This window comes from Podarcis pityusensis (genome assembly GCF_964106645.2).
Source record: "Podarcis pityusensis genome assembly, chromosome: 1".
Classification (NCBI taxonomy): domain Eukaryota; kingdom Metazoa; phylum Chordata; class Lepidosauria; order Squamata; family Lacertidae; genus Podarcis; species Podarcis pityusensis.
Genome location: NC_138028.1, coordinates 63263518 through 63287371, shown reverse-complemented (window position 1 = coordinate 63287371; position 23854 = coordinate 63263518). Strand labels below are relative to the sequence as shown.

At 42.5% G+C, this 23854-nt stretch overlaps 1 protein-coding gene across 1 annotated transcript; it reads left to right on the top strand.

Moving 5' to 3' along the window:
• The first annotated feature begins 9802 nt into the window (after window positions 1-9802).
• On the top strand, window positions 9803-23618 carry LIN7C (lin-7 homolog C, crumbs cell polarity complex component). Its single transcript, XM_080984296.1, has 5 exons — window positions 9803-9962; window positions 15099-15217; window positions 15753-15824; window positions 17745-17954; window positions 19520-23618. Exons 1-5 carry the CDS (start codon window positions 9926-9928, stop codon window positions 19673-19675), a joined length of 594 nt encoding a protein of 197 aa, XP_080840422.1. The 5' UTR covers window positions 9803-9925; the 3' UTR covers window positions 19676-23618.
• Window positions 23619-23854: the final 236 nt, after the last annotated feature.

Here is a 23854-nt window from a genome sequence, read left to right as displayed (position 1 = left end):
CTGGACCACTTTATCCCAGAATGGTAAAATGATAGTTACAACAGACAGGTTTGTTTTAAGTTAAGGAATCATGGAACTATTGACCTGCGAGTTGCTCAATATTTAAAAATATTCCCATCCCATTAAGATCAGAGGTTGTCAACCTGGTCCCTACCGCCCACTAGTGGGTGTTTCAGGATTCTAGGTGGGCGGTAGGGGGTTCTACGGCACAAGCTGAATCCTCCTTCCACCGAGCACTGGTGGGCGGTAAGGAAATTTTACCATCAAGAAAGATGCATTAGTAGGCGGTAGGTATAAAAACGTTGACTACCCCTGCATTAGATCAAATAATAGTTTGCAGGACTGAGCTGGGTGCCAGAGACAGCCTGGAAATCTGTGGATGTGGCTTTGCTTACATCACTTCACATTGCAAGCAATGGTAACCCTCTCTTTTATTTGCTTATATGTTGATGCAAAATTCCACAGCCAGATAATTAGGATAAAATTTCAGAATCTATGATCAGCACCCACGTGGTGTCCATAATTTAACTGGAAGATGGATTATTATTCACTAGATCTCTTTTTTATTTTTTAAATAATTTTTTATTAAGGTTTTAAACAAAGAAAAAAGAAAAACAACACACACAAAAAACAATACAAAACTCAACAATAAAAACACAAAACATAACAATTAAAAACAAACTCTCTTTTCCATTTCCAATTTTAAATTACTTATTTTCTGGACTTCCTCATACCTCCCTCTTTTGTATTCCAATCCACATTATTTATCCAGCAGTTTCTTTTCCACTTTTTTAATCCCAATCTTTAATTTAATAAAATGTTAAAATATATAACTTCAGCTTTTTTAAACCTAATCCTTACTCTTAATGTCATATAGCTTTAAATTTTTCCCTTTTATTATCAAATTTCCATTTCTTTAAACATCTTTAATCTTAATCTTTAATCTTAATCTATCCTTATCTTTAACCTGTACAGCTGGAAACCACTTATTTTCAATCCAACATCACTCTAACATTCCTTAATTTTGCAATGTTTCTGAAGATAGTCTTTGAATTTCTTCCAGTCTTCCTCCATCGACTCTTCTCCCTGGTCACGGATTCTGCCAGTCATTTCCGCCAATTCCATATAGTCCATAAGTTTCATCTGCCATTCCTCCAGCGTGGGAAGTTCTTGTGTCTTCCAATACTTTGCGATGAGTATTCTTGCTGCTGTTGTTGCATACATAAAGAAAGTTCTATCCTTTTTTAACACCATTTGGCCCACTATGCCCAGGAGAAAGGCCTCTGGTTTCTTGGGGAAGGTATACTTAAATACCTATTATTCACTAGATCTCAGTCCTGCTATTCTGGGGTCTTCAACAAACAGTTACCCAGCCCTGATAGTCTACAGTCAAACAGTAGAATTTTGGTACTTGTTGGTTCACTTTAAAGGCCTGGAAACTTCAATCATCAAGGTACAACAAAGTAAGACAGATTTATTTATATACCCATTTCTGCAAGAGTGTAATCCAAAGTAGTTTACAACTAATAATAGCTACATTAGCAATAACACTTCTATCAATAGCAATCCATTGCAAAATAAAAATAATAAACAAAAATGATCAAAGAATTCACAAAACAGTCAGTTTCAATAATCTGTGCAATACAAAATCTCTCTTCCTAAAAAGACACAAAATATTTTACTAGTAAAGGTCCCAACAGTAAAACAACATTCAATGAAAAATAAAACTTATACAAACTAGCAAAAAGAAGACTTTGGCACAAACACTGAGAGAAAATACACAAATATCCCTAGAGATCCAACAGAAATGTATTTTGCAAACTGATTGTTATTGCAATTGATCAAATACACTGCTTGTTTTTTTAGAGGTATTACAGACTCCCCCAGTGGCCAAGTTTCATATACTTTCACTGGAGCTACTATTTCAATACTGATTGCTGCAAATGTGACTGTCAGTGAGCGTGTGTCTGCTCAACAGGCTTTCTTGCACTAACAGACCTGCCAGTAAGAATAGGCAATTTAAAATGGAGTACAAATTTAATATTAGATTACAAATGTCATAAATGTATATAAAGCATTTACACAATGTGACACCCTCCAGCTGATTACAGTAACAGGTATGTGTTAGAGAGAGAGAGAGAATAAGCACACGGACACACTGAAATTTGGGTTGAAGCCTAGGGGCTGCCAAAGTAGATACAGTATCTGGGGAGCTGCATTATAGGATTGTCTATTTACTTCTACTTCCACTCTGCTTTAATAATTGTCAATCAGTAAAATATGACAAAGCAGCCATGTCTTCAATAAGTTTTCATTCAAAGGAAACTAAACTCAGAAGTGTGGTCCCTAGAGCATCTTACCAAGGCTTCCTCAACCTCGGCCCTCCAGAGGTTTTGAGACTACAATTCCCATCATCCCTGACCACTGGTCCTGCTAGCTAGGGATCATGGGAGTGGGAGGCCAAAAACATGTGGAGGGCTGAGGTTGAGGAAGCCTGATCTCACCAATCAAGGAAGTGCACAACAATATCAAAGTAGATAGTGTTGTAGTAATTAATGGCAGGAGCCTGTCTTGACTCCCAATATCAGCTGACGCATCACTAACCCAATTAAGTCCTTTTTTCTGCATTTTTTAAAAAAGAGTCAACATACATATACAAAAAGAAAAAGAAAAAAATGAGATGACACTACAAATGCCACTACCAACAATCAAAAGTTATAATAAAGTTATACCCAGCTCTCCCACCCCATGTGTCTTCCCTCCACCAGTTCTCATCCGTACCTTATCCCATAAACTACGTTCTACATTGCATATATTCCAATTCGAATCTATGAACTTACGGTAATTATCCGATCTTTACTCCTCTTCTCATTTGGGTTTGATTATACTGTGCAAACTTATTCCAAGCATATCAGCATGTTATTGTTCGAACAATGTTTATCGATATACTCCTCATAGTATTTCCATTGAGATCTTAGTTTCTGATTTGATTGATATCTTATTATCGCAGTTAGTCTTGCCAGTTCTTTAAAATCTGATAACTTATTTAACCAGTCCCCTTTTGAGGGTATGTGAGCACTCATCCAATTTTTCACTAACAGTAACCTTGCCACTGCTGTCGCGTAAAGCAATAAATTTCTTCTGTCTTGCGGGATCTCTTTGCCCAGAAAGTTTAGTAAATATATTTCTGGTTTTTTTCTCCAAAGGAATTTTAAACATTTTTTTCAACTCCTCATGCACACTATTCCAAAACACTTTCACTCTCCCACAACCCCACCACATATGAATTAGTCTGCCCTCAGGATCTTTACATGGCCAACAGCAACTGGAGTTTGACTTATATACCTTGGCAAGTTTTACTGGCATTATATGTCATCTATGAAACATTTTCATAATATTCTCTTTAATTGCATTGGATGCTGTAAATCTGATATCAATCTTTAATCATCTTTCCCATGGTTCAAGTTGAATTTCATGCCCGATATCCTGTGCCCATCCCAATTAAGTCCTGATGTGCAGGGTAAGCTACTTGCATGACATCAGGAAAGGTAGGGGAGGGGGAAAGGCCAATCAAGGTGAACATCAACAAGGGCCTTGGCTGGTCATAGTCTGGCCACAGTTACCTATCCTTCGGATTAGATTATTGTAATATGCTTCCTGTAGGGCTACCCTTGAAGACAGTTCAGAAGCTGCAACTAGTGCTCAATGCAGCTGCTTGGATATTAACTGGTACTTCTAGATGAGCCTACATAACACAGGTATTGAGGGAACTGCGTTGGCAGACTATATGCTTTGGAGGCCAAGTCACAGTGTTAATTTGACTTGTAAAGCCCTAAATGACTTGGGGCTGAAGGAATGCCTCACCCCATATCATGCTGCTCAGGAGAGGTTCTCTTACTGGTCACGGTCCCAGTTGAGGTACAAGGGAGAGAAAATTATCCATGGTGGCAACCCATCTCTGGAATAATCTAGCCCTAGAGGCACTTCTTGCACTTCCTGGTGGCAGCTGGGGGGGGGGGAGGTCTTTCTTTGCACAGGCATTCAGAAATGCTTAGTTTTATGCTGTTGCTATGTTCATGTTTATCTTTTATTGAAGCTCCTGGTTTATGGTGAAATTCTGATACCAGATTTTTCCTTCCAGGGACATTTCAAGGAAAGGTAGGGCCTGTGTGACGATTCAGGTTTAAGATGCCCTGCTTCAGAGTGAATCTGGAGGGACATTGGCTTTGATTATCCACTGGCAGCCTCACAACTCTATGATCCTATAAATAAAGAGTTAACAAACTACATGGTTGAAAGTGAAAGTTAATTAACATTCCCATCCAAAGTCTTTTAGAACCTTCTCCAAGGAATCAGCAAGTTCTTCTGTGTCAGTATTATCATACCAGTCACATTTATCATATCAATCAGAGTTTTCATGTGCACAGAAGGGAGAAAAGCATCATAATGACATAAATTCCAACAGCTGATGCACAAAAAGGTCCTTCCATATGTCCGCTGTGCACTCCCACACTTGCCAGAAGTGAATGTGAAAACTCTCTAAATGAGCTTGTGCCAGTCAATCTCTGTGCAAAATTAATCAAGAGAAGCATTCTGTGGCATATAACAAAATGCTGGGTTCTTCTTACATGCAAATCAGTCGGCACTTCAGATTAATCATAAGGCATTTTCTCTGATGTGTACCAGTACAGAAATCTGCTATGTGACGGGAGGCCAGGTGTCCACATGAACATATGCATGACGAATCCTTAAACACTTCCCAAAGCATGCACAAAACGGTGGCCTCTACTATGGGGTGTCATCAATTCATCTATGAGACTGTGCAAGCAAAGCGAGTGCTGAAACTTATTCTGGGTTCTGCCAATAAGTAAGGTTGTAAACAAAAACCGATGCCAAATTCTCAGAAACAGGAGTTTGATTATGCTGTAGTAATTGTAAAATAGCTAAAAATAATCAAAAAGTGGGCTAAGCCAGGACAAAAGTGACTTGCAATGTAGGCAGGTTTTTTATTTTTTTAAAATAGCATTCATATCCGCATACCCAAGACGGTTATAAAAAAACAAAAAACCCTACCCCGAGATATCCCATCCAGTTCCCAACCATTTTCACCTGCCTGAATGAGCATTCTGCCAAACTTGAGTACAATGCCAACATTTCTTCTACATTCTTTTACTCAGATCAGTGTATTCTGCTGGGACATATGGAAGACTCCCTCTGTAACTGGGGGCAATCCCACAAAACTCTTGATTAACATTTCTGGAGGCACAGGATGACCTTTCAAGATCAATTAAATGTGTTTCAATCTAGTGAGAAGAGGCTCAAAAATTATTCTTGGCATGACGCAAGCAAGTTGTAACTTCGGAAGAGTTCTTAACAGATTTAGCTGCAGCCAAGCATGTGCCCATGTGCCTCTTAACGAACAATATGTTTTGTTTTCAGCTCAAACCTGCATTGCTTCTGTTGTCTCAGAGCTGCCCCAAGTTGCTCAAGAGGCAGCACATTAAGGCTACAATCCTAAACACACTTACTAAGGAGTCCCTTTGAACTCAGTGGGATTTACTTTTGAGTAAACATACTGAATAAACATTCAATATTTATTGCAATGTTAAGTATGGGTTCTGTTGCAACATGACTGAATGAAGACACAATAACAGTAAGGTAAAGGTAAAGGACCCTTGACAGTTGAGTCCAGTCACGAACGACTCTGGGGTTGCGGCGCTCATCTCACTTTACTGGCTGAGGGAGTCGACGTTTGTCCCGACAGTTTTTCTGGGTCAAGTGGCCAGCATGACTAAGCCACTTCTGGCAAAACTAGAGCAGTGCACGGAAACGCCATTTACCTTCCCGCTGGAGTGGTACCTATTTATCTACTTGCACTTTGACGTGCTTTCAAACTGCTAGGTTGGCAGAAGCTGGGACCGAGCGACGGTAGCTCACCCCGTCGTGGGGATTCAAACCACTGACCTTCTGATCGGTTTAGACCACAGTGCCACCCCCATGGCTGTATTATACAGTTAGTTCTACATGAGTCAACTCAACATATATTTTTATCATACAGTACCAGTATAGGTCATGGGGGCCACAGGAAAGAGGTAGAGAATCAAGCACCTGATTAATCTCAGCCATGTCAACACAGAGAGATCATGTAGATCAGGCACAGGCAAACTCGGCCCTCCAGATGTTTTGGGACTACAACTCCCATCATCCCTAGCTAACAGGACCGGTGGTCAGGGATGATGGGAGTTGTAGTCCCAAAAACATCTGGAGGGCCGAGTTTGCCTATGCCTGATGTAGATCACCTTAGAACACAGGAAGCTGCCTTCTACTGAGTCAGACCATTGGTCCATCTAGCTGGGTGTTGTTAACACTAACTCATAGCAGCTTTCCAGATTTTCATGCAGAAGTCCTCAGTCCTACCTGAAGATGTCAAGATTGAACCTGGGGCCTTTTGTATGCAAACTCTACCAAGCCCTTCCCCACCTTTTGACATGACAACACAAATATAGCTGCTGAAGCGCTTGCAGTAGCTTGTTAAAGAGATAACCTGTGCTGAATTCAGCCCAGGATGGCAGAGGAGCACACCTGCCTTGCTACTATGTGATGCAGAGGTAGGGACAATACTAAAGCATTCATGAGAATAAATTCCTTGGTCCTGTTGTAGCTTGTACTGTGATCTGTGGGAAGCTACTCTGGCTTTGGTGGTTTGTGGATCACAATCCACACCATACATTTAAAGCACATCAAATGGACATTAAAATCACGTGATTCCTGCACAGCATCCTGGGGACTGTAGTTTGCCCCCCACAGAGCTACAATTCTTAGTGCCAAACTACAGTTCCTAGGATGGGGGTGGCATGTGCTTTAAATATACATTGGAAGTGCTTTAAATGAGATGGCTCAGTTGGTAGAGCATGAGTCTCTTAATCTCAGGTGCGTGGGTTCGAGCCCCAGACTGGGAAAAGATTCCTGCATTGCAGGTGGATAGACTAAATGACCCTCCTGGTCCCTTCCAACTCTACAATTCTATGACTTTATGAAATGTATGGTGTAGAGGATGTACATATCTGGATTTTATTCTACCAGCTAATTTTGTATGTCCACACATCGGCTGCAGGTTCCTAAAAAGGACACCATTGCCAAAGCAAACTGGAAGTTAGCTCATGGAACACCATAAAGTGCAAACATCTGGATTATATTACAGAAACATTTTATAGTGTTTTCAGCCCCAGCATGTCCCTGGCCGAAAACGTGTTTGTGATTTGACTTTGTTCATTGACATAAATTCCTTCACATTTGAATGTCTCATTGAAAGGCACATAGCAGAATGCTCCATCACACAACTGAAGGAGTGACAACCTTAAAATGAATCCCAGAAGCTGGGAGTCCCTCTGGGTGTATAAGGGCTAGTAGTGGGCATCTTGGTCGTGTCATTTATTAAGCCAAAGCATGTGCTTTCAAACAAGAGTTCAAACACTTTGGGATGAAATTAACAACACATAAGCACATGCCCTTCAGGCAGACCCTAGTCCACACCCATTTCTGTAAAAAAAAAAGCTTTGGCATGCAATGGGTTTGTCCTTCTTGCACCCGATGCTTTGATCACTTTAACAACACAGAAGAAACTCGCCCCACACACTAAGATTAAATTGACGACAGATGAAGCACTCAGGAAAAAATGCATCACACATACAGCCAGCAGGCATAGTGCTGAGGACATAGCCATGTGCATCAAGAAGGGATTGATTCAGTATTAGCAAAAAGCATCCCTTGTACAGGCAGCAGATGTGTAGCCAATCTTATGCACATTTACTCAGAACTTAGTCCAATAGAACTCATTTCCAAGGACTTGGAAGGCTGATATGGTGACCTCCAGATGTTGTTGCACTCTACTTCCCATCATGCCCAACCACTGGCCAGGCTGGCGGAGGCTGATGTGAGCTTGAGCCCAACAACATCGGGCAGTGGAGCCAGGCACCACATTGGCTACCCAGCTTCAGGAAGTATACATAGGATTGCCACTTTAAACATTCAGTATATTTTTCAATAGTATGGTGATTTTACTCCTGCAGAAAAATAGTTGAAAAGCACGGGGCGCATTGTGGAATATGAACTCAGATTACTCAAAGTTTAACTAATTCTCCACCCACAAGACCACACTGATGGCATTTTTAGAATAGGCTGCACTTTGCAAATGTTATCTGGGCTGCCCTCACAACATCCTTGTGTTGTGTGTTAGGGCTTGGCACCATAATCCGTATTGAAGTTTACCTGTGCCACCATTATATTAGGGGTGTGACATTCACATTTTCCAAAAGCCAGTGCATCTGTAGTTTTATAGATGCCATTTGTGTTGATTTTATGTAGATTTTTTGGATAAGAAATAAGGCTCCCTTTTCACACATCACACAGATATTGGGGGCAAGTGGAACACATGGCCACTTAAGGGTGGGGCCAGCAAATGAGGTTCCCCTCTCCATTCCACAAATTTACTGTACACATGGATGTGACCCTCTGAACAGGACTATTATCTCTAGGATGATGATTCCACTACTTTGTTTTCACAGGGAGAGGATGGCACTGTAGTCTAAACCACTGAGCCTCTTGGGCTTGCTGATCGGAAGGTGAGCGGTTTGAATCCATGCGACAAGGTGATCTCCCGTTGCTCTGTTCCAGCTTCTTCCAACCTAGCAGTTTAAAAGCACGAGTAGACAAATTGGAACTGCTGTGGTGGGAAGGTAAATGGCGTTTCTGTGTGCTCTGGCTTCTGCCATGGTGTTCAGTTGCACCAGAAGCAGTTTAGTCATGCTGGCCACATGACCCATGTCTGTGGACAAAAACCAGCTTCCTCGGCCTGAAGCAAGATGAGTGCCACACCCCATAGTCGCCTTTGACTGGACTTAACTGTCCAAGGGTCCTTTACCTTTGAATTTACCTCCACACTGAGCCAGAAATGCTGAAGGGGCACACACCTAGTCAGTCCAAAGGCCTTTTGAAACCAGTATTTCAGTCTCCCAGGAAACAAAGAGTTCAAAGTTTCCAAAGATTTCAAAGCGAGGCTGTGGAATATAGTTGCTGGGTTGGACTTCACGGTCAAGTTCCACACCATCATTTTGGGCAGGGGTACCAACTGGAATAAAATATGGGGGGCAGCCAGGGGGGCAACTGCCCCCCTAAATCAAGTAAATAAAAAAAAATACTTAACCAACTGACCAACTGCATTGCTGATAGTTCTGTTCTGCTCCCCCTAACATAAATACTGGCTATGCCCATGGGCCCTGGTAAGGTCCGCCCTGCATCATCGATCACACTTTTTGAATGGCAATGTCCATCAACTTTGGGGGCCCTCAAATATTTTACCGGGGGGCCAAAGGGACCTAAACCCCTAGGAGTTGGCTCCTCTGGTCTTGGGACTCGCCATGCAAAGCGTCGCCCTCAGCATACCAGTCTTGCACTCATGCCCTAAAGGCATCTGGCTCGAAACTGCGGGAGCCGAATTCTCTTTGCGTTGCCTGCCTATCTCACCCGGCAAGCGCGTCGCACCCGCCCTGGGAGGACCTCTCTGCTCTTCGGAGGGCACCTCCGTTTCCATCCGTGCTGGGCAAACATCTTGCTCGCACTTTCTCGGCCTTTGGACCCCACTTGGTAACCATTAACACACGCGCCCCATTTACTTCTCTCTCTCTCTCTCTCTCTCTTGAGCAGCTACATTCCGCCCACCTGGGCGAACGGGCTCCGGAATCCCGCCCGCCTACCTAAGAGGCAGAACGAGAGCACCCGACGCGCCATCCCCTCGCTCGCCTCGCTAGTTCCGGCGAGAGCCGGGAAAAGCCGCGGCCTTCGCCCCTCCTTCGCCTCGGCGCGTCCTGGAAGCAGCGCCGCCTCTTGCCCGGCGTCACTTCCCCGAGAGCAGCTGGAGAAGGAGAAGATGGCGGCGCTGGGGGAGCCGGTGCGGCTGGAGAGAGGTGAGAGCAAAGGCAGGCGGGCGGGGAACGGCTGGCCTCGGCTGCAGCCACTGGAGAGCCGGATCTACTGAGCGATGCCCTGCAGGGGCGACGTGTGTCTTCGCCTTGGGGAGCAGGCAGGCTAAGCCCCAAAGCATTCTTAGGTCCTGAGGCTGGTCAGGGTAGGCGCAACTACTTGCCCGCAGCAACAGCAGCCCCGCAAGCCTCCGCCAAGAGTGGGGAGAGGGGGTGCCCTTGCCTCTCCCGCCCCCGCTCCCGCTCCCACACCCAGAGATCCTCCGCAGCAGTGCTCCAGCTTAGGTGGTTTAAGAAGAGGATTAGAGAAGTGCCAGGCTTACTAGCTGGGATGGCCGTCGCAAGTGGGGAGCGCGCGGCTGCCGAGAGAGAACCAGATGGGGGCGTGGCGTCCGGCCCGGCGGGGATCTTCTTCTGCTCTTGGCTCCCTCCCTCCGCCCGTCTGTCAAAGCAGCCTCGGCTGCTTCTTTCTCTGCCTGGTCCGGGTCAGCTGGTGCTGAGCCAGGACCGTGGCTTGCGCGCTCCCCTGTGGGTCGGGGTGCGCGAGGAGGTTAATGGACAACACAAGGCCCCTGTGGAGCCAGCCGGTTCTCTGGCTGCCAATATTGGGTGTAAAGTTATGGAAGTTTTAAATCGGAGTTCTTAGGCCTCGGTGGAAAATGCACTGTGAGCTGCTACTAGGTATACTTAGGTGGGAGGGTCTAATTTATGAGCCTAGAAGCATCTAGGCCCCCCATCTGCACTGTACATTTAAAGAGCATCATACTGCTTTAAACTATCATAAAGGTAAAGGTACCCCTGCCCGTTCGGGCCAGTCTTGACAGACTCTAGGGTTGTGCGCTCATCTCACTCTATAGGCCGGGAGCCAGCGCTGTCCACAGACACTTCTGGGTCACGTGGCCAGCGTGACAAGCTGCATCTGGCGAGCCAGCGCAGCACACGGAACGCCGTTTACCTTCCCGCTGGTAAGCGGTCCCTATTTATCTACTTGCACCCGGGGGTGCTTTCAAACTGCTAGGTTGGCAGGCGCTGGGACCGAGCAACGGGAGCGCACCCTGCCGCGGGGATTTGAACCGCCGACCATGCAATCAGCAAGTCCTAGGCACTGAGGTTTTACCCACAGTGCCACCCGCGTCCCTTAAACTATCATGGTTTCCCCCAAAGAATCCTGGGACTGGGAAGTGTCGTGGGCTAAGAGTGCTGAGTGCTTTTCGGATACCTCCTCTTCCCCTGAGGGATGGGCAGTTTTCAGAGTGGTTTAACAGTCAGTATGTCTTCCCTGGGAACTCGGGGAACTGTTGCTCTGTGAGGGGGAGAGGGTTCTCTGTGACTGCAAAATGCTAATGCAGACTGAAATAACGGATTCCTAGGCACAGAATCAAATTTAGTGGGTTAAGTTTTTTACAGCGCTGCAGCAAAATGTTGTCACATTGAGTGCTCATAGCAAGGTGTTCTAGGAACCAGCCAGCTATACTCTTTTTCCAGGGTGCTCCTACACACACACACACACACACACCCTGCCCCCATTTGGTCAACATTCTGTGGCCACTGAATATGCTCAGTCCTCATTGAGCTGAGTTTTACAGGAAAGGCTAGGTACTGAATCTTAAGAACTGCTGCATGTCCCGAAACTTTTAGGTGAACTCGTGTGATTAAACAGGATTTAGGCTTTACGCTCTGAGTTATCCTGAACTGTAATGCACATATGTTACACATATATGGTATTTTTTGTGTGTGTGTGTGTGTATTCCTCAGAGCTTGTGTGGTTCTTACACCTGGTAGATGAGGGTTCAAATATCTCATTAGGCATTAAATCACTGTTGGCCTTGTTTGCCTTAGAAATTCAGATATATAAGTTAATCACTAAATGACGCCTTAAACCTAGTTACGGCCACCAAAACAGAATACCTAGGTGTCTTTTTTTTTGTTTACATTGATTTTTATTATTATTATTATTATCATCATTAGCATTAGTTATTTCTATATCACTTTATTTTTTAAAGAAAAAATCTCAAAGCACATTACAACGCATTAAAACATCAAATAAAACAATCCAGAATAAAGCAAATTCAGGCTTCAAGGAAAATATTTCAAATCCTTCTCCAAATGACATTTTGCTTTTCCTGTATTCATTTACCCACTTAATTTGTATAGCTGCCCCATAGCAGAAGTACTGTAGGAAGCCAGTGTAGTGTAGTGGTTAGTCAGACTGGGAGATCAGGGTTCAAATCTCCTCTCAGTCATGAAGCTCACTGGGTGACCCTGGGCCGGTCACAGGCTCTTAACATACCTCCCAGGATTGTTGTGGGGATTAACTGAGGGGGTGAACCATGTACTCCTTAGAGAGAAAGGTGGGATATAAATGCAATTAAGTTTTTCTGCCTACCTGCTTAAGAAAGCTGGAGGGGGTAGCCAGATGGAGATGTCATTCACCAACCTGGCATTCAGAGATCTCCACATGGTCACAATTGGAGCTGCAAAATTGGCGCTTGGCGAATTTCTAGCACTGCTCATGAAGAAGGGCCTCAGTTGTTGATCACAGGGTTTGGGCAGGTTCATAGAATTGCTGATACAAAGTTTTCATAGAATTGCTGATACAAAGTTTTCACAGAATTGCTGATACAAATGATGACATTTTTAAGAAAACAGAATGATTGTTACTTTGCTGTTGAAGAAATGTACATTGTATCTTAACAGTATTTCAATAGAAACTAAACTTAGCAAATAATGACCAAGTAGGCTATTTTTGGGTCAATTGTCAAAGTATTGATGTCTCAAGCTCCCGGGGGAATCCTGTGTTTTATGAGGGAACAGTTCAGATAAAGAAAAAGGAAATGGCAGGTTAAAATGTAGTGTCTGTGTAAAGCTATGACAGAGGACAAGATTTAGTATCACTGATGACTGACCTCCTCATTAGTTATGGAATGAAGTCAAACAGCATCACCCATGCAGCTTGCTGTATGTGCAACTTTAAGCACTGCACCCTGCATAACTTTGCTGCTCAAGCCCACCCCAAAAGTAGTGTTCGACATCTGATGTTCAGCCTTTGAATCTCTTGCCACTCCCAGAAACATTTCCTCCCTTTGTACATGCATGATTCCAAACAGAACTGGGTCACCAGCTCACACTGAAGAAAGGATAGGGAATGTGCAAACACCTCTGGGAAATTCTTCTTGCCTAATTGAAATTCTTTTACTATCTTGGAGAGTACTGTTTTCAAAACGTCCATGCTAGGCAAAATTCAATAGGAACTCTTAAGTAACAGTTGACCTTTTGGGTCTAACAACCCAGGAATTCTCAGAAATAGAAGGGAGGGTGTAACTGAGCCAGTTAAAGTCATGATGATATTCTCCCATGAATGGATGTTGTGTAACCCATATACAGTGGTGCCTCGCAAGACGAAATTAATTCGTTCCACGAGTTTTTTCGTCTAGCGAATTTTTCATCTTGCGAAGCACGGTGTTGGAAAAGTTTTGGAAAAGCTTCAAAAATCACCAAAAACCTCAAAAAAGGCTACCACACCGCGTTCTATGAGTTGCTCCTCGAAGTCAAGTCGCAACTGTATTAACGGTGTTAAGAAAAAGGAAACAAACTTGCAAGACGTTTTCATCTTGCGAAGCAAGCCCATAGGGAAATTCGTCTTGCGAAGCAGCTCAAAAACCGCAAAACCCTTTCGTCTAGCGAGTTTCTCGTCTTGCAAGGCATTCGTCTTTCGGGGCACCACTGTAATTGACAATCAGTTGTCATGTTTTAGTTTTCCAAATATGGCTAGGTTTGTTTGTTTTTGAAACTTCTAACATTCATTATACAGTAGTGGCTTATTGTAACCTCAAATTTGTTTTGAACAACATCTTATCCTTTGCTCCTCAGTCATTCAAGGAAAATTAAGTAATATTTGCAAATAAAAATAAAAATCGGATGCTTGGACTCAACTGCTGGCTCTGCTCTTTGTCATGCAAAGGCTGTGTTTTTATTTCTAATCTTCAAAGACTAAGCTTTGAAAAGTACAATTTTTTTGCTAAGTTGTTGTTTTGATGGGTAACAGAGGCAACAACAGATGACTTAATTTTTTCCATGCTCCGTAGTGAGCGAGTGCTTGGTTGTGGAAGCAGATATTTAAGGAAGATGTTAGAATTGATAGTGGAGCAAAAGTTAAAATGCCATGTGTTTCCATGAAGTTGAGATGGCAGGTGTATCCGGCAGCAATAAAATTTGTACTTAGCTTCCTGTCAACAGCTCATTGCATAATCGTCAATGCCTGACTCTCAGTGTTCCAATGGTCATCCTATGGAAATGTACTCTTTCAGAGGCTCTGGTTTCTATTCAAATGCAAATATCAGTGTCCTCTGCCCCTTGAACCACCTTTTAACTTAATCATTTGGGTAAAATGTTCTCTGTGGTCTTTCCCTGTACTCAAGCAATTTCAAGTATGTTTTGCTCTCAGGAGAGGGGCCCCAAGCTTGTTACAGCATTTGCACAGAGCTGTCTGCTTTGGGAACCATGTGCATTGTCTGTTAGTGACTTCAGGAGTATGTTCTAATCTGGAGCATAGACGGTTCATGTATTAGACCTTGTCATCTAAGCATGTGAACATTGAACAGAGCCTAGAACAATATTTATTCTGCTGCTTTGGGATGGCATTTAATTCTCCATCTGCATATTACAAAGGAAGAATGGTAGAGGGAGTCCAGATTGTTTCTCATGAATTTCAGTCTGCCACTGAAATATTTGTAATAAAGAATCCCTAATAGGTATACATTGCAGGGAACAAGGTTTGCCTGAAACAGGAGAGCTGATGATCATCGGGATTCTGTCCTTGGGATTTTGTTGACAAGTATATTGGTCTGATGCTCATTAGTCATGGAACAAACATTGAAGAGCAAGTTGGTACAAGATTTGTACTGGGTTTTTCCTGCTCCAGATGAATGGGAAGGAGTGCTTTCGAATGTTACTCTAGCTGCGTGGGAGCCACATTTCTATGAGTGGCTCCCACACAGTTGAGGTATATAGGCTGATCACATGGTCTGATTCACTAGCCCAATTCAATGGTCAGAACCAGTATCATTACCCTCTGAGGAGATTTTAGTAGTTCATGTTCTTTCCTTGCCTTTCTTTTTACAGACATCTGTCGGGCTATTGAGTTGTTGGAAAAGTTGCAAAGGAGCGGAGAAGTGCCCCCACAAAAACTACAGGCTTTGCAAAGGGTCCTTCAAAGTGAATTCTGTAATGCTGTGCGGGAGGTATGTTTTTGAGGAGTGTGTGGAGAATGTATAGATCAGTGTCTTCTCATTAATATTTGGGAGCTACACTGGGAATTGCCTTCTGTTGAAGTGCAGTTCCAAGCAAAAAGATAATACAGTGGTATCTCTGGTTGCGAACGGGATCTGTCCCCGAGGCCCATTCGCAATGTGAAAAGCCCGCAACCTGAAGCACCGTATCTGCACAGGTGCACAGTGCGATTTGGCATTTGTGCGAATGCGCAAGGCATGATTTAGCGCTACTGCGCATGCGCGAGCGGTGAAACCTGGAAGTAACCCTTTCCGGTACTTCCAGGTCGCTGCGGGACACAACCTGAGAAAACATAACATGAAGCAAACATAACATGAGGTATGACTGTAGTGAATGACAAACCAGGTTTCCTGATTCACAACTCAATGCATGCATGCAAAATTATAGTTAATCCGCACAGTTCATTTGGAAATATTATTAATGTGGTTTGATTTAGTCAACCCCTATCCAATAAATCACATACCTGATTTGTCTTTCTTTCTAAAGGTATATGAGCACGTGTATGAGACTGTGGACATCAGCAGTAGCCCAGAAGTGAGAGCTAATGCCACAGCCAAGGTAAGACTCCTATTTAGGAAGGGTTAATATGTTAAAGCTCAACTGACAGCTTCAATCTATAAAAGCTGAAGTATTAGGCTATGAAAATATTGCAGTGAGCTGTGCTTTTGAGCTCAATGGGAATATCCGTGAAACAAACACTTTAAACAATTGTAGGCTTAAGATAAACTGGGAAGAATGAAAGGGCTCCTTACCAAAGACAAAGTTTTCCTATAGCAGTTCCTTATTTTAAAGTTGTTTTTTTCTGTTAATGCACTGAAGCAGTTCACTAATGCACTCTCATGCGGATGCTTTTTACATGTTTATTGACTGCCTTCCTACCACAATGCATGGGATGCTAAAATAGCATTCTTGCTGAACAGTCAGTGCATTGGATAAATGCCTGGTACAGTACAAGAATGTGGAGGGTTGGGATTATCAGCACCTGTTACTATGAGGATGTTGAAGGGGGTTCAGGACAGGGTGATGTATACTGCCTCTGCTTAGAGAGCATTCTGCTGTGTAAAATGACTCTCATTTGTACATTTGTTTACTTGATTCCAGTGCCCAAGTTAAAAATGCATAGTAGTGCATCTGTTATGAGGAACTCGTGTGTGTTTTCAAAACACACGCAAGGGGAACGGAGGTCCTTTGGCTGGGTCGGGACAATATGGGATTGGGGGGGGGCAACTCCCATCTCTTGCGGGGATGCAATTAGTGCCAGCACCATCTGTTAAGGGTGCAATCTTCAACACCTCCCTTTCCATGGAGGCGCAGATGGTAGCTATAACAAAGGTGGCATTTTTTCATCTCCACCAAGCTAAGCAGTTGGCTCCTTACCTCTCTCGCCCTGACCTAGCCACTGTGATCCACGCGACGGTCACCTCCAGACTTGATTATTGTAACTCACTCTACGTGGGGCTGCCCTTGAGACTGACCCAGAAACTCCAGCAGGTGCAGAATGCCACGGCAAGACTCCTTATGGGGTCCTCGCTGCAAGATCACATTCCCCCGGTGCTATACCAGCTGCACTGGCTCCCGGTGGAGTACAGGATCAGGTTTAAGGTGCTGGTTTTAACCTTTAAAGCCCTATGTACCTACGGGACCGCCTCTCCTGGTATGTCCCATGGAGGACCTTACGGTCTTCAAATAAAAACCCTTGTACCTACGGGACCCTTGTACCTACGGGACCGCCTCTCCTGGTATGTCCCATGGAGGACCTTACGGTCTTCAAATAAAAACACCTTGGAGATCCTGGGCCACAGGGAGGTTAGGCTGGCCTCAACCAGAGCCAGGGCTTTTTCAGCCGTGGGCCCAATCTGGTGGAACGCTCTGTCCCAAGAGACTAGAGCCCTGCGGGACTTGACATATTTCCGCAGGGCCTGCAAGACGGAGCTGTCCCACCAGGCCTTTGGCCAAGGCACAGTCTGACCCCCTCCTTCTGTAATCCTTATAGAACTCTAGCCCAATGGTTGCCATTAATTTGACTCTGAATTGATTTTAGAATGAATTGATTTTAGAATGTATTTCAATTAATTGATTGTGATTTTATGTAAACTGTGGTATTTTTACTGTTGTTATCCGCTCTGAGCCTGGCTTCGGCTGGGGAGGGCGGGATATAAATAAAAAATTATTATTATTATTATTATTATTATTATTCACCTTTGTCCATGTATCATCAAAGAAAATGCAGTTATAAGTGAAACAGTGCATATGTTTGGTTTGTTTGCCTTTTGTTTTCCCATGGTTTGGAGTACAAACCGTCTTCAGAACAGCAGCCCAGAGATTGAAAATACTCTGAAGTACATTTGCAGGGGATGCACTTGTATTAGCAGTATTTAGCTAGATGCTTTGAAATATTTGCCTTTGAGATAAGACAGTGAATAAGATTCCAGACTATGTGAACTATGGGGAGGAAAATGAGATTTCCATGTTTTGCAGGCCACTGTTGCTGCCTTTGCTGCCAGTGAGGGTCATTCCCATCCCAGAGTCGTTGAACTACCAAAAACAGAAGAAGGGCTCGGATTCAACATCATGGGCGGCAAAGAGCAAAATTCTCCAATCTATATATCCCGAATTATCCCAGGTGGTATTGCTGATAGACACGGGGGATTGAAGCGTGGAGACCAGCTTCTTTCTGTAAACGGAGTGGTAGGGATGGAATTTAACTTCCACTTGTAGTAGCTACCTGTGACCGCTTGAGGGCATTGAGGGGATGTTGATTGCTTGGTCTTGTGTGTATTATGCAGTATGGGGGAAAAACAGGTTTATATTTTCCTTTTGCAAATCATAATGGAGAGTAAAATATTATGGAGTGTGTTTTAGATTTGCAATTCTAAGTTCACTAGCGCTGATAGAAGCCTGCTGTTACGTGAGGAAACATTTTTAATTAATAAAGCAGGTGGATACACATTTTAGAACTGGATCCGAAGTTTGTTGAAATAACATTAGCAAGATGTTAGTAAAATAGTTTATTACTAATAGTCTGTTAGTAAAATAGTCATTGATGAGAAACTGCCCATATGCAGTTTCTCATCAATGACTATTTTACATACTATGCAACTTTAAATGAAAAAATATTTTCTACTCTTGAGACCTGTCAGCTATATTTTGGCTTAACCTACCTCACAGGATTTGTGAGGATAAAATGAGATAGCCTCATGCATACCACTTTGAGCTCCTTGCAGTCTAGGCAAGATACAAAATAAATAATGAAGGCTGAAGGTATAGGGGCAAAATCCTGAAAGGATGAGGCTGTGCTTCAGAAATTTGAGTGTGTGTGTGTGTGTGTGTGTGAGAGAGAGAATTTGGATAGGAAAGGACCTAATCCACTGTGCTGAGTGGACTTCACCTCCCAGTTTTCACACTTCCCAAACGTGCCAAAAAATGTATCAAAATGCATTTTAAAATAATCTGCTTTTGGAGGGAACAGCATGATAAGCATGGATTGAGTGAACCCATGTAAAAACGCCACAGACCGGAACTAAAGATTCATCCCTTTCTAGTTGTGACTCCTTGAGTTTTCTCTGTCAAGTTACCTCAGAACACCTGAGGTAAAGCAGTTCTCCTCATACAATGCTACTTTGCATGCACATTTACTTTTTTCCTAAGTGCGGTTAAAATGTAGCAACGGCCAGCAGTTCCTTGTTCCATTTTCCTAATAGGTAGCCACTGGAATAGCTCACAGCAACTCAAGTCCTCCCACAATGAACTGTTTTGACGGCTGACTAAAGGAGTCATTGACACTCAGCTGACCAGTCCCCACACAGCCTTCCAGCTGGTGGGTGGCACTGAGAAAATCCTTACCTTTCTATAGACTCATTCATTTGTCCTGGTAACTTCAGTTGGGGGAACTAACTTTGCCAGGCAATCTGGCTGTGCCCTGATAAGGTGGGGAAATCTTGGGAGTCTGGCAATCTACCTAGGAACACATCAGGACCCATTTACATATCATGACTGACATTTTGAGAAGCACTGTTGTTAGTGAAACCTAGAGCAACTGCCCATTTCTTCCCCCCCACCCTTAAATATGTGCTTAATTTTGAAAGCCACAAATTACCTAGAACAAATAACGTTATGATACAGCCAACATAAAATCTAGCTCTTCTATGTGAGGTCATTCAGCTAGCCTTATAAATAACAATGTTGGAATATTAGAGTGCTTTTTTATATATATTTACTAACAGAATGGTTAATTTTTGAAATATTTGTTTCAGAGTGTTGAAGGGGAGCACCACGAGAAAGCTGTGGAACTGCTAAAAGCTGCTCAAGGAAAAGTTAAGCTGGTTGTACGATACACACCCAAAGTCCTGGAAGAGATGGAGTCACGATTTGAGAAAATGAGATCGGCAAAACGCAGGCAACAGAATTAATGTATTACATGTAACTTAAGGAATAGCATTAACTTTGCTTGTCTGGAAACGTCCGACAAGCAATGTTAGAAAAGGGTGTTAATTTTGTTAATGCTTTGTCTTTTACAAATAACTCTTGAACATCTTAATGCTTCTGAAAAGAAAAGTTTACATGGGCGTTTGTAGCTATGTGGTTTTACAGATCCTTTCTTTAAAATTCAAACCTGTAACCAACAGAACAAATTTGTAAAGTGTTTTTAAAATACATTTTAATAAGCTTTTTTCAGCATTTGTAACATCTGTTTTCTAGTACTTTTTCCCATTTGGCATTACTTAAATCTGGAAATCTTTATTTTGGATACAGATATAAAACAAGTCTTACTCTTTTTGGCACTAAATTTAGTCTTCTACATACAGGTAGTCATAATTATGTGGTCAAGTACAATTAGTGCTTTTGATGAACAAGTTTCTATGCATGTTCTCAATCATAACTTTATATGGTTAATGACATCTTGGACACTTTCTTACCTCTTTTGTGAATAATTTGTAACAGGCAGTCTCTTATATTTAATGTTTCAGTGATTGACATCACTAGCAGCAATCATTCCTATAATTTAGATACTTTTGTACTAATTTCTGAATACTTGGAGAAAGTGGAAAGCATACCTGACTGTAGTTGTGTATTTATATTCAGTAAGGTAAAATTGCATGCAGTGCAGAAAAGATTGTATATGTACTCAAGACTTTCTTCTGTTGTAAGTTACTTCTGCAACTGTGTCTACTTGTTCTCTTAACAGTGATGGATGTAACCCACATCAGGTACCTAAGTGGGTGGTGTGCTCTTCCTTCCTAGAGCATCAGAGTTCTTTCAGTATGCTGTTTGCAGTTGTCATAGTGACACAGAAAAGCTAACAGATAACGCGAATTCTTTTGTAAAAACACTCAGGCAGCAGACACTACTCTCTATCAGAAAAGGCATTCCCTGCTTGTGTAAATCCATTGGGCATGCTTCTAACCCAAAGTGGATAGCATTTTGCTACATCGCATATAGCCCCCCCCCCCAAGTTGTCTATGAAGTAAGTACAAATCCACAACTGAAGTTTCAGCAGATGGCTTGTGCTAAGAGAGAGCTAGTATGTCTGGGGTGCTTAGAAAATATCCACCTGGAGTGCAAAGAAATCCTTTTCTAGAGCCTGGGAATCTCTATAAAGAGATTCATTTGGCTGGTGGTCTGCCAAAGTTATACTGTGGTGGGCGGTGCTTTGCAACTAAAGATTCCTGATTATCCCTTACTACTGTGGATGAAAATGCCTGACCAACATAGTTCCTTCATCCAGATGCTCTACCTCAAAACTGCAAATCCTTGAAGCTCTGTTTAAGTTTAAAGTTGCCTCACTCTTTTAGCATAAGCTGTCAAGCCAAAACAAAGAACTTGCAGCAGCTGGAGACACGTTATTTTCAGCCGAGCCCCACAACTGTACAAGTTCATCTTTCTGGGGTTTAGAAGATCAGTTAGCAAAGAGACTCTTTGCTTTTGCAAATGTTGGTAGTGATGTGGTCGTTGGTAGTGATGTGGTCACTAAGCTTGCTAGACCTGTGTGATAACTGTAGTGGCAGTGGAGAATGAGTTCCTGCAGACATTACTGACTTGCATCATAGATGCTTTAATTGCTGCTCATGTTACTGTCCTGGGCTAAACCTTCCAACTTTATTTAAACAGAGTGCTACTTAAACTTGCTTATAGACTGTATAGTTTAATCCTGAAAGCATTTGCACCACTTTCAGCTGTTCAGAAAGATGACACAAAGGACCAGTCTCTAATTCTCAAGTTAAATTTTTTGAGCCAAGAAGCTATCTTGCTAATGCTTATCCAGAGAGACAAAGTAGTTTGATCGATGGACAATGGAAACTACACTGAACCGTGTTGCTTCAGGAATATGGATTTTATTGGGATTTATTTCTGACTAAGCATGCCCAGGATGGCAAACCTTTTCTTGCTGAATTTCAGTGTGTTGCCTTCCCTCAATCACTTTGATTGAGCTTCAAGCCATTATGTTGACATCTTCAGCCTAGCAACGTTGCAGGAAAATCATTTTTGTGAGGGGTGTATGTAACAGAGAGTTATTCTGCTTTTCTTAGAACCCCTGTCTTGAAAGCTTCAGTTGTACAAGAGATGCATGGAGCCCTGCTTCCACCCTTTTCTCACTAATCTGCTGCTACTATTCCCTACTCTGCCTGAGATGAAAATAGCCAGTGGTTCAATCTCCTCCCTTAATAACGAACTAAAAAGGGAGTTACCTTGATGAAACTTGAATATTCCTGGCTTGGTATTATCTAGCATTAGCCTGGTTATCCACTGGATGTCAGTGTTCAGCTGTAAATGCATCCAAGTGGATAGGAGTAAGTGTTCTGCAACATGTCTCCTCTGCATGAACTACATGCAGTCAAATATAACTAGAGTGCCAATATAAAAGGTCAGGAGAGTAGATTTTTCATTCTAACGACAGTGTAAATCTTACATTTGTTTGGATGACCGGGGCGGGGGGGTAATCTAGCAAAATTGATTCAAGTAACCTTAAATCCTTTGAGCGTTTAGACAGCATAAGCCTACAGTAAATTGAAGATTTAGTGACTGAAGCCATGAAGCATGTATTATTATTCTTTCGTCTTTTTTGTCACTGGGCTTATCCACACTTACCTTTCCTCTGCTCTTTGCAGGCACAGTCCGCACTTTAAAGCTCCATGTATGAGCACCTTTTTTTCCTTTTTGCCCCAGAGCTTTCCCTGTGAAAACCTGCTCTTTAAAGCTCAGTCGGTGCAAACAGCAATCTGCAGGAAACACGAACTGACGTTTGATCCAGTTGAGCACTAAAGAGTGGGTTTTTGCGGGGAAAGCTCTGGGGTAAAACAAACAAACATTTGGACACAGAGTTTTTATAAGCTAGGATCTGTGCCTGGAAACTGCAGGGCAAAAGGTAAGTGTGGGTGAGCCTTTAGATAAGTGAGCACTGAATTGCACGGTTTAAATATGTAGCCAGCTGCAGAAGGCAACCAGCTGTACCATGTTGGTGGACTGTATATTTTTTATGGAACAATTAATATTTAAAATAATGAGACCAAAAGAAGTAGTTGGGCCAATCAGGAGGTATTTTATTTTAATTATATATAATACTAGATTTGTGTTGGAGGTTTCTATAGTAAAAAGAATAGGGTCAAACAAATACTATAATAAAAATAGTTTAATCTACTTTTACTGAATATAGACATGTGTTTTGTTACTCTATAAAGGGTTAGCTTGGGGTAGCCTGGGCTGCTGTTGAAAAGTGCTTATGGCTATAATCCTTTTGCCCGCTTGCCTGGGATTGATCACCATTGAATTTGATGGGACTTGCTTCTAAGTAGACATGTATATGGTCGCACTGCTAGGGGGTTTCATTATCAAGCCTGGCCTATGGATTCAGTAGGCTCCAGGCCTTTTGGATTAAAGTCTGGTGTGTAGCAAATGGGGGCCAGACAGTGTCAATATATATATTTTTGCCTCTTGTCTTTATTGGAATCAAAAGCACTGTGTAAAAGATGTGCTGCTAAACCCATCTCATATCCAAAATTTGGATCAGTGGAAACTGTGAAAGAGGCCCAAAGCCAGATAGATGTGTGTGTCTACTTAAAACTGGTCTCTCTTTTTCTTAGTCGCTGCAATACAAATGGGATCCTGAGCCCAGGTTGAAAGCCAGTTTTTAAAGTAAAGTTAGATTCGTTGGAGAATCAAGAAATGAACATATAAGATACTACTGAACAGGTGCAATGACTACATTGTATTGGCGTGTGCACATATGCAATAATTTAATAGCCAGCAAAAATTAAAACATAGACAATACTGTGTGTGTAGTCTTTATGTACTTAATTGCTGCTTGAGGGCCCTGTACATTTTTTAGGAACATGAAAATAAAGAATTGAAATTTCATATTTCTTGCTGTGTGAGTATTCTCTCTATTTCCTTATTGTCTTACTGATACAAATGAAACAAAGTTCATACTATCCTTATAAGACAACCACCATATTCAAGTATATTTATTTGGGAGACTCTTTTCAACACTCCTGGCTTCCCCCACAAAATACACTTCAGGGTTTATCCTTGCAAGTTCAGAATTAGTATGGTACTACTAATACCTAGAGGACACGGGTGGTGCTGTGGTCTAA

Excerpts from the sequence above, each read along its gene's own strand:
- LIN7C (XM_080984296.1), top strand. The coding sequence starts at position 9,926 with ATGGCGGCGCTGGGGGAGCCGGTGCGGCTGGAGAGAG. Across the intron at positions 9,963-15,098 it reads GCCGGTGCGGCTGGAGAGAG|ACATCTGTCGGGCTATTGAG; the intron begins GTGAGAGCAAAG and ends TTCTTTTTACAG. Across the intron at positions 15,218-15,752 it reads TCTGTAATGCTGTGCGGGAG|GTATATGAGCACGTGTATGA; the intron begins GTATGTTTTTGA and ends TTCTTTCTAAAG.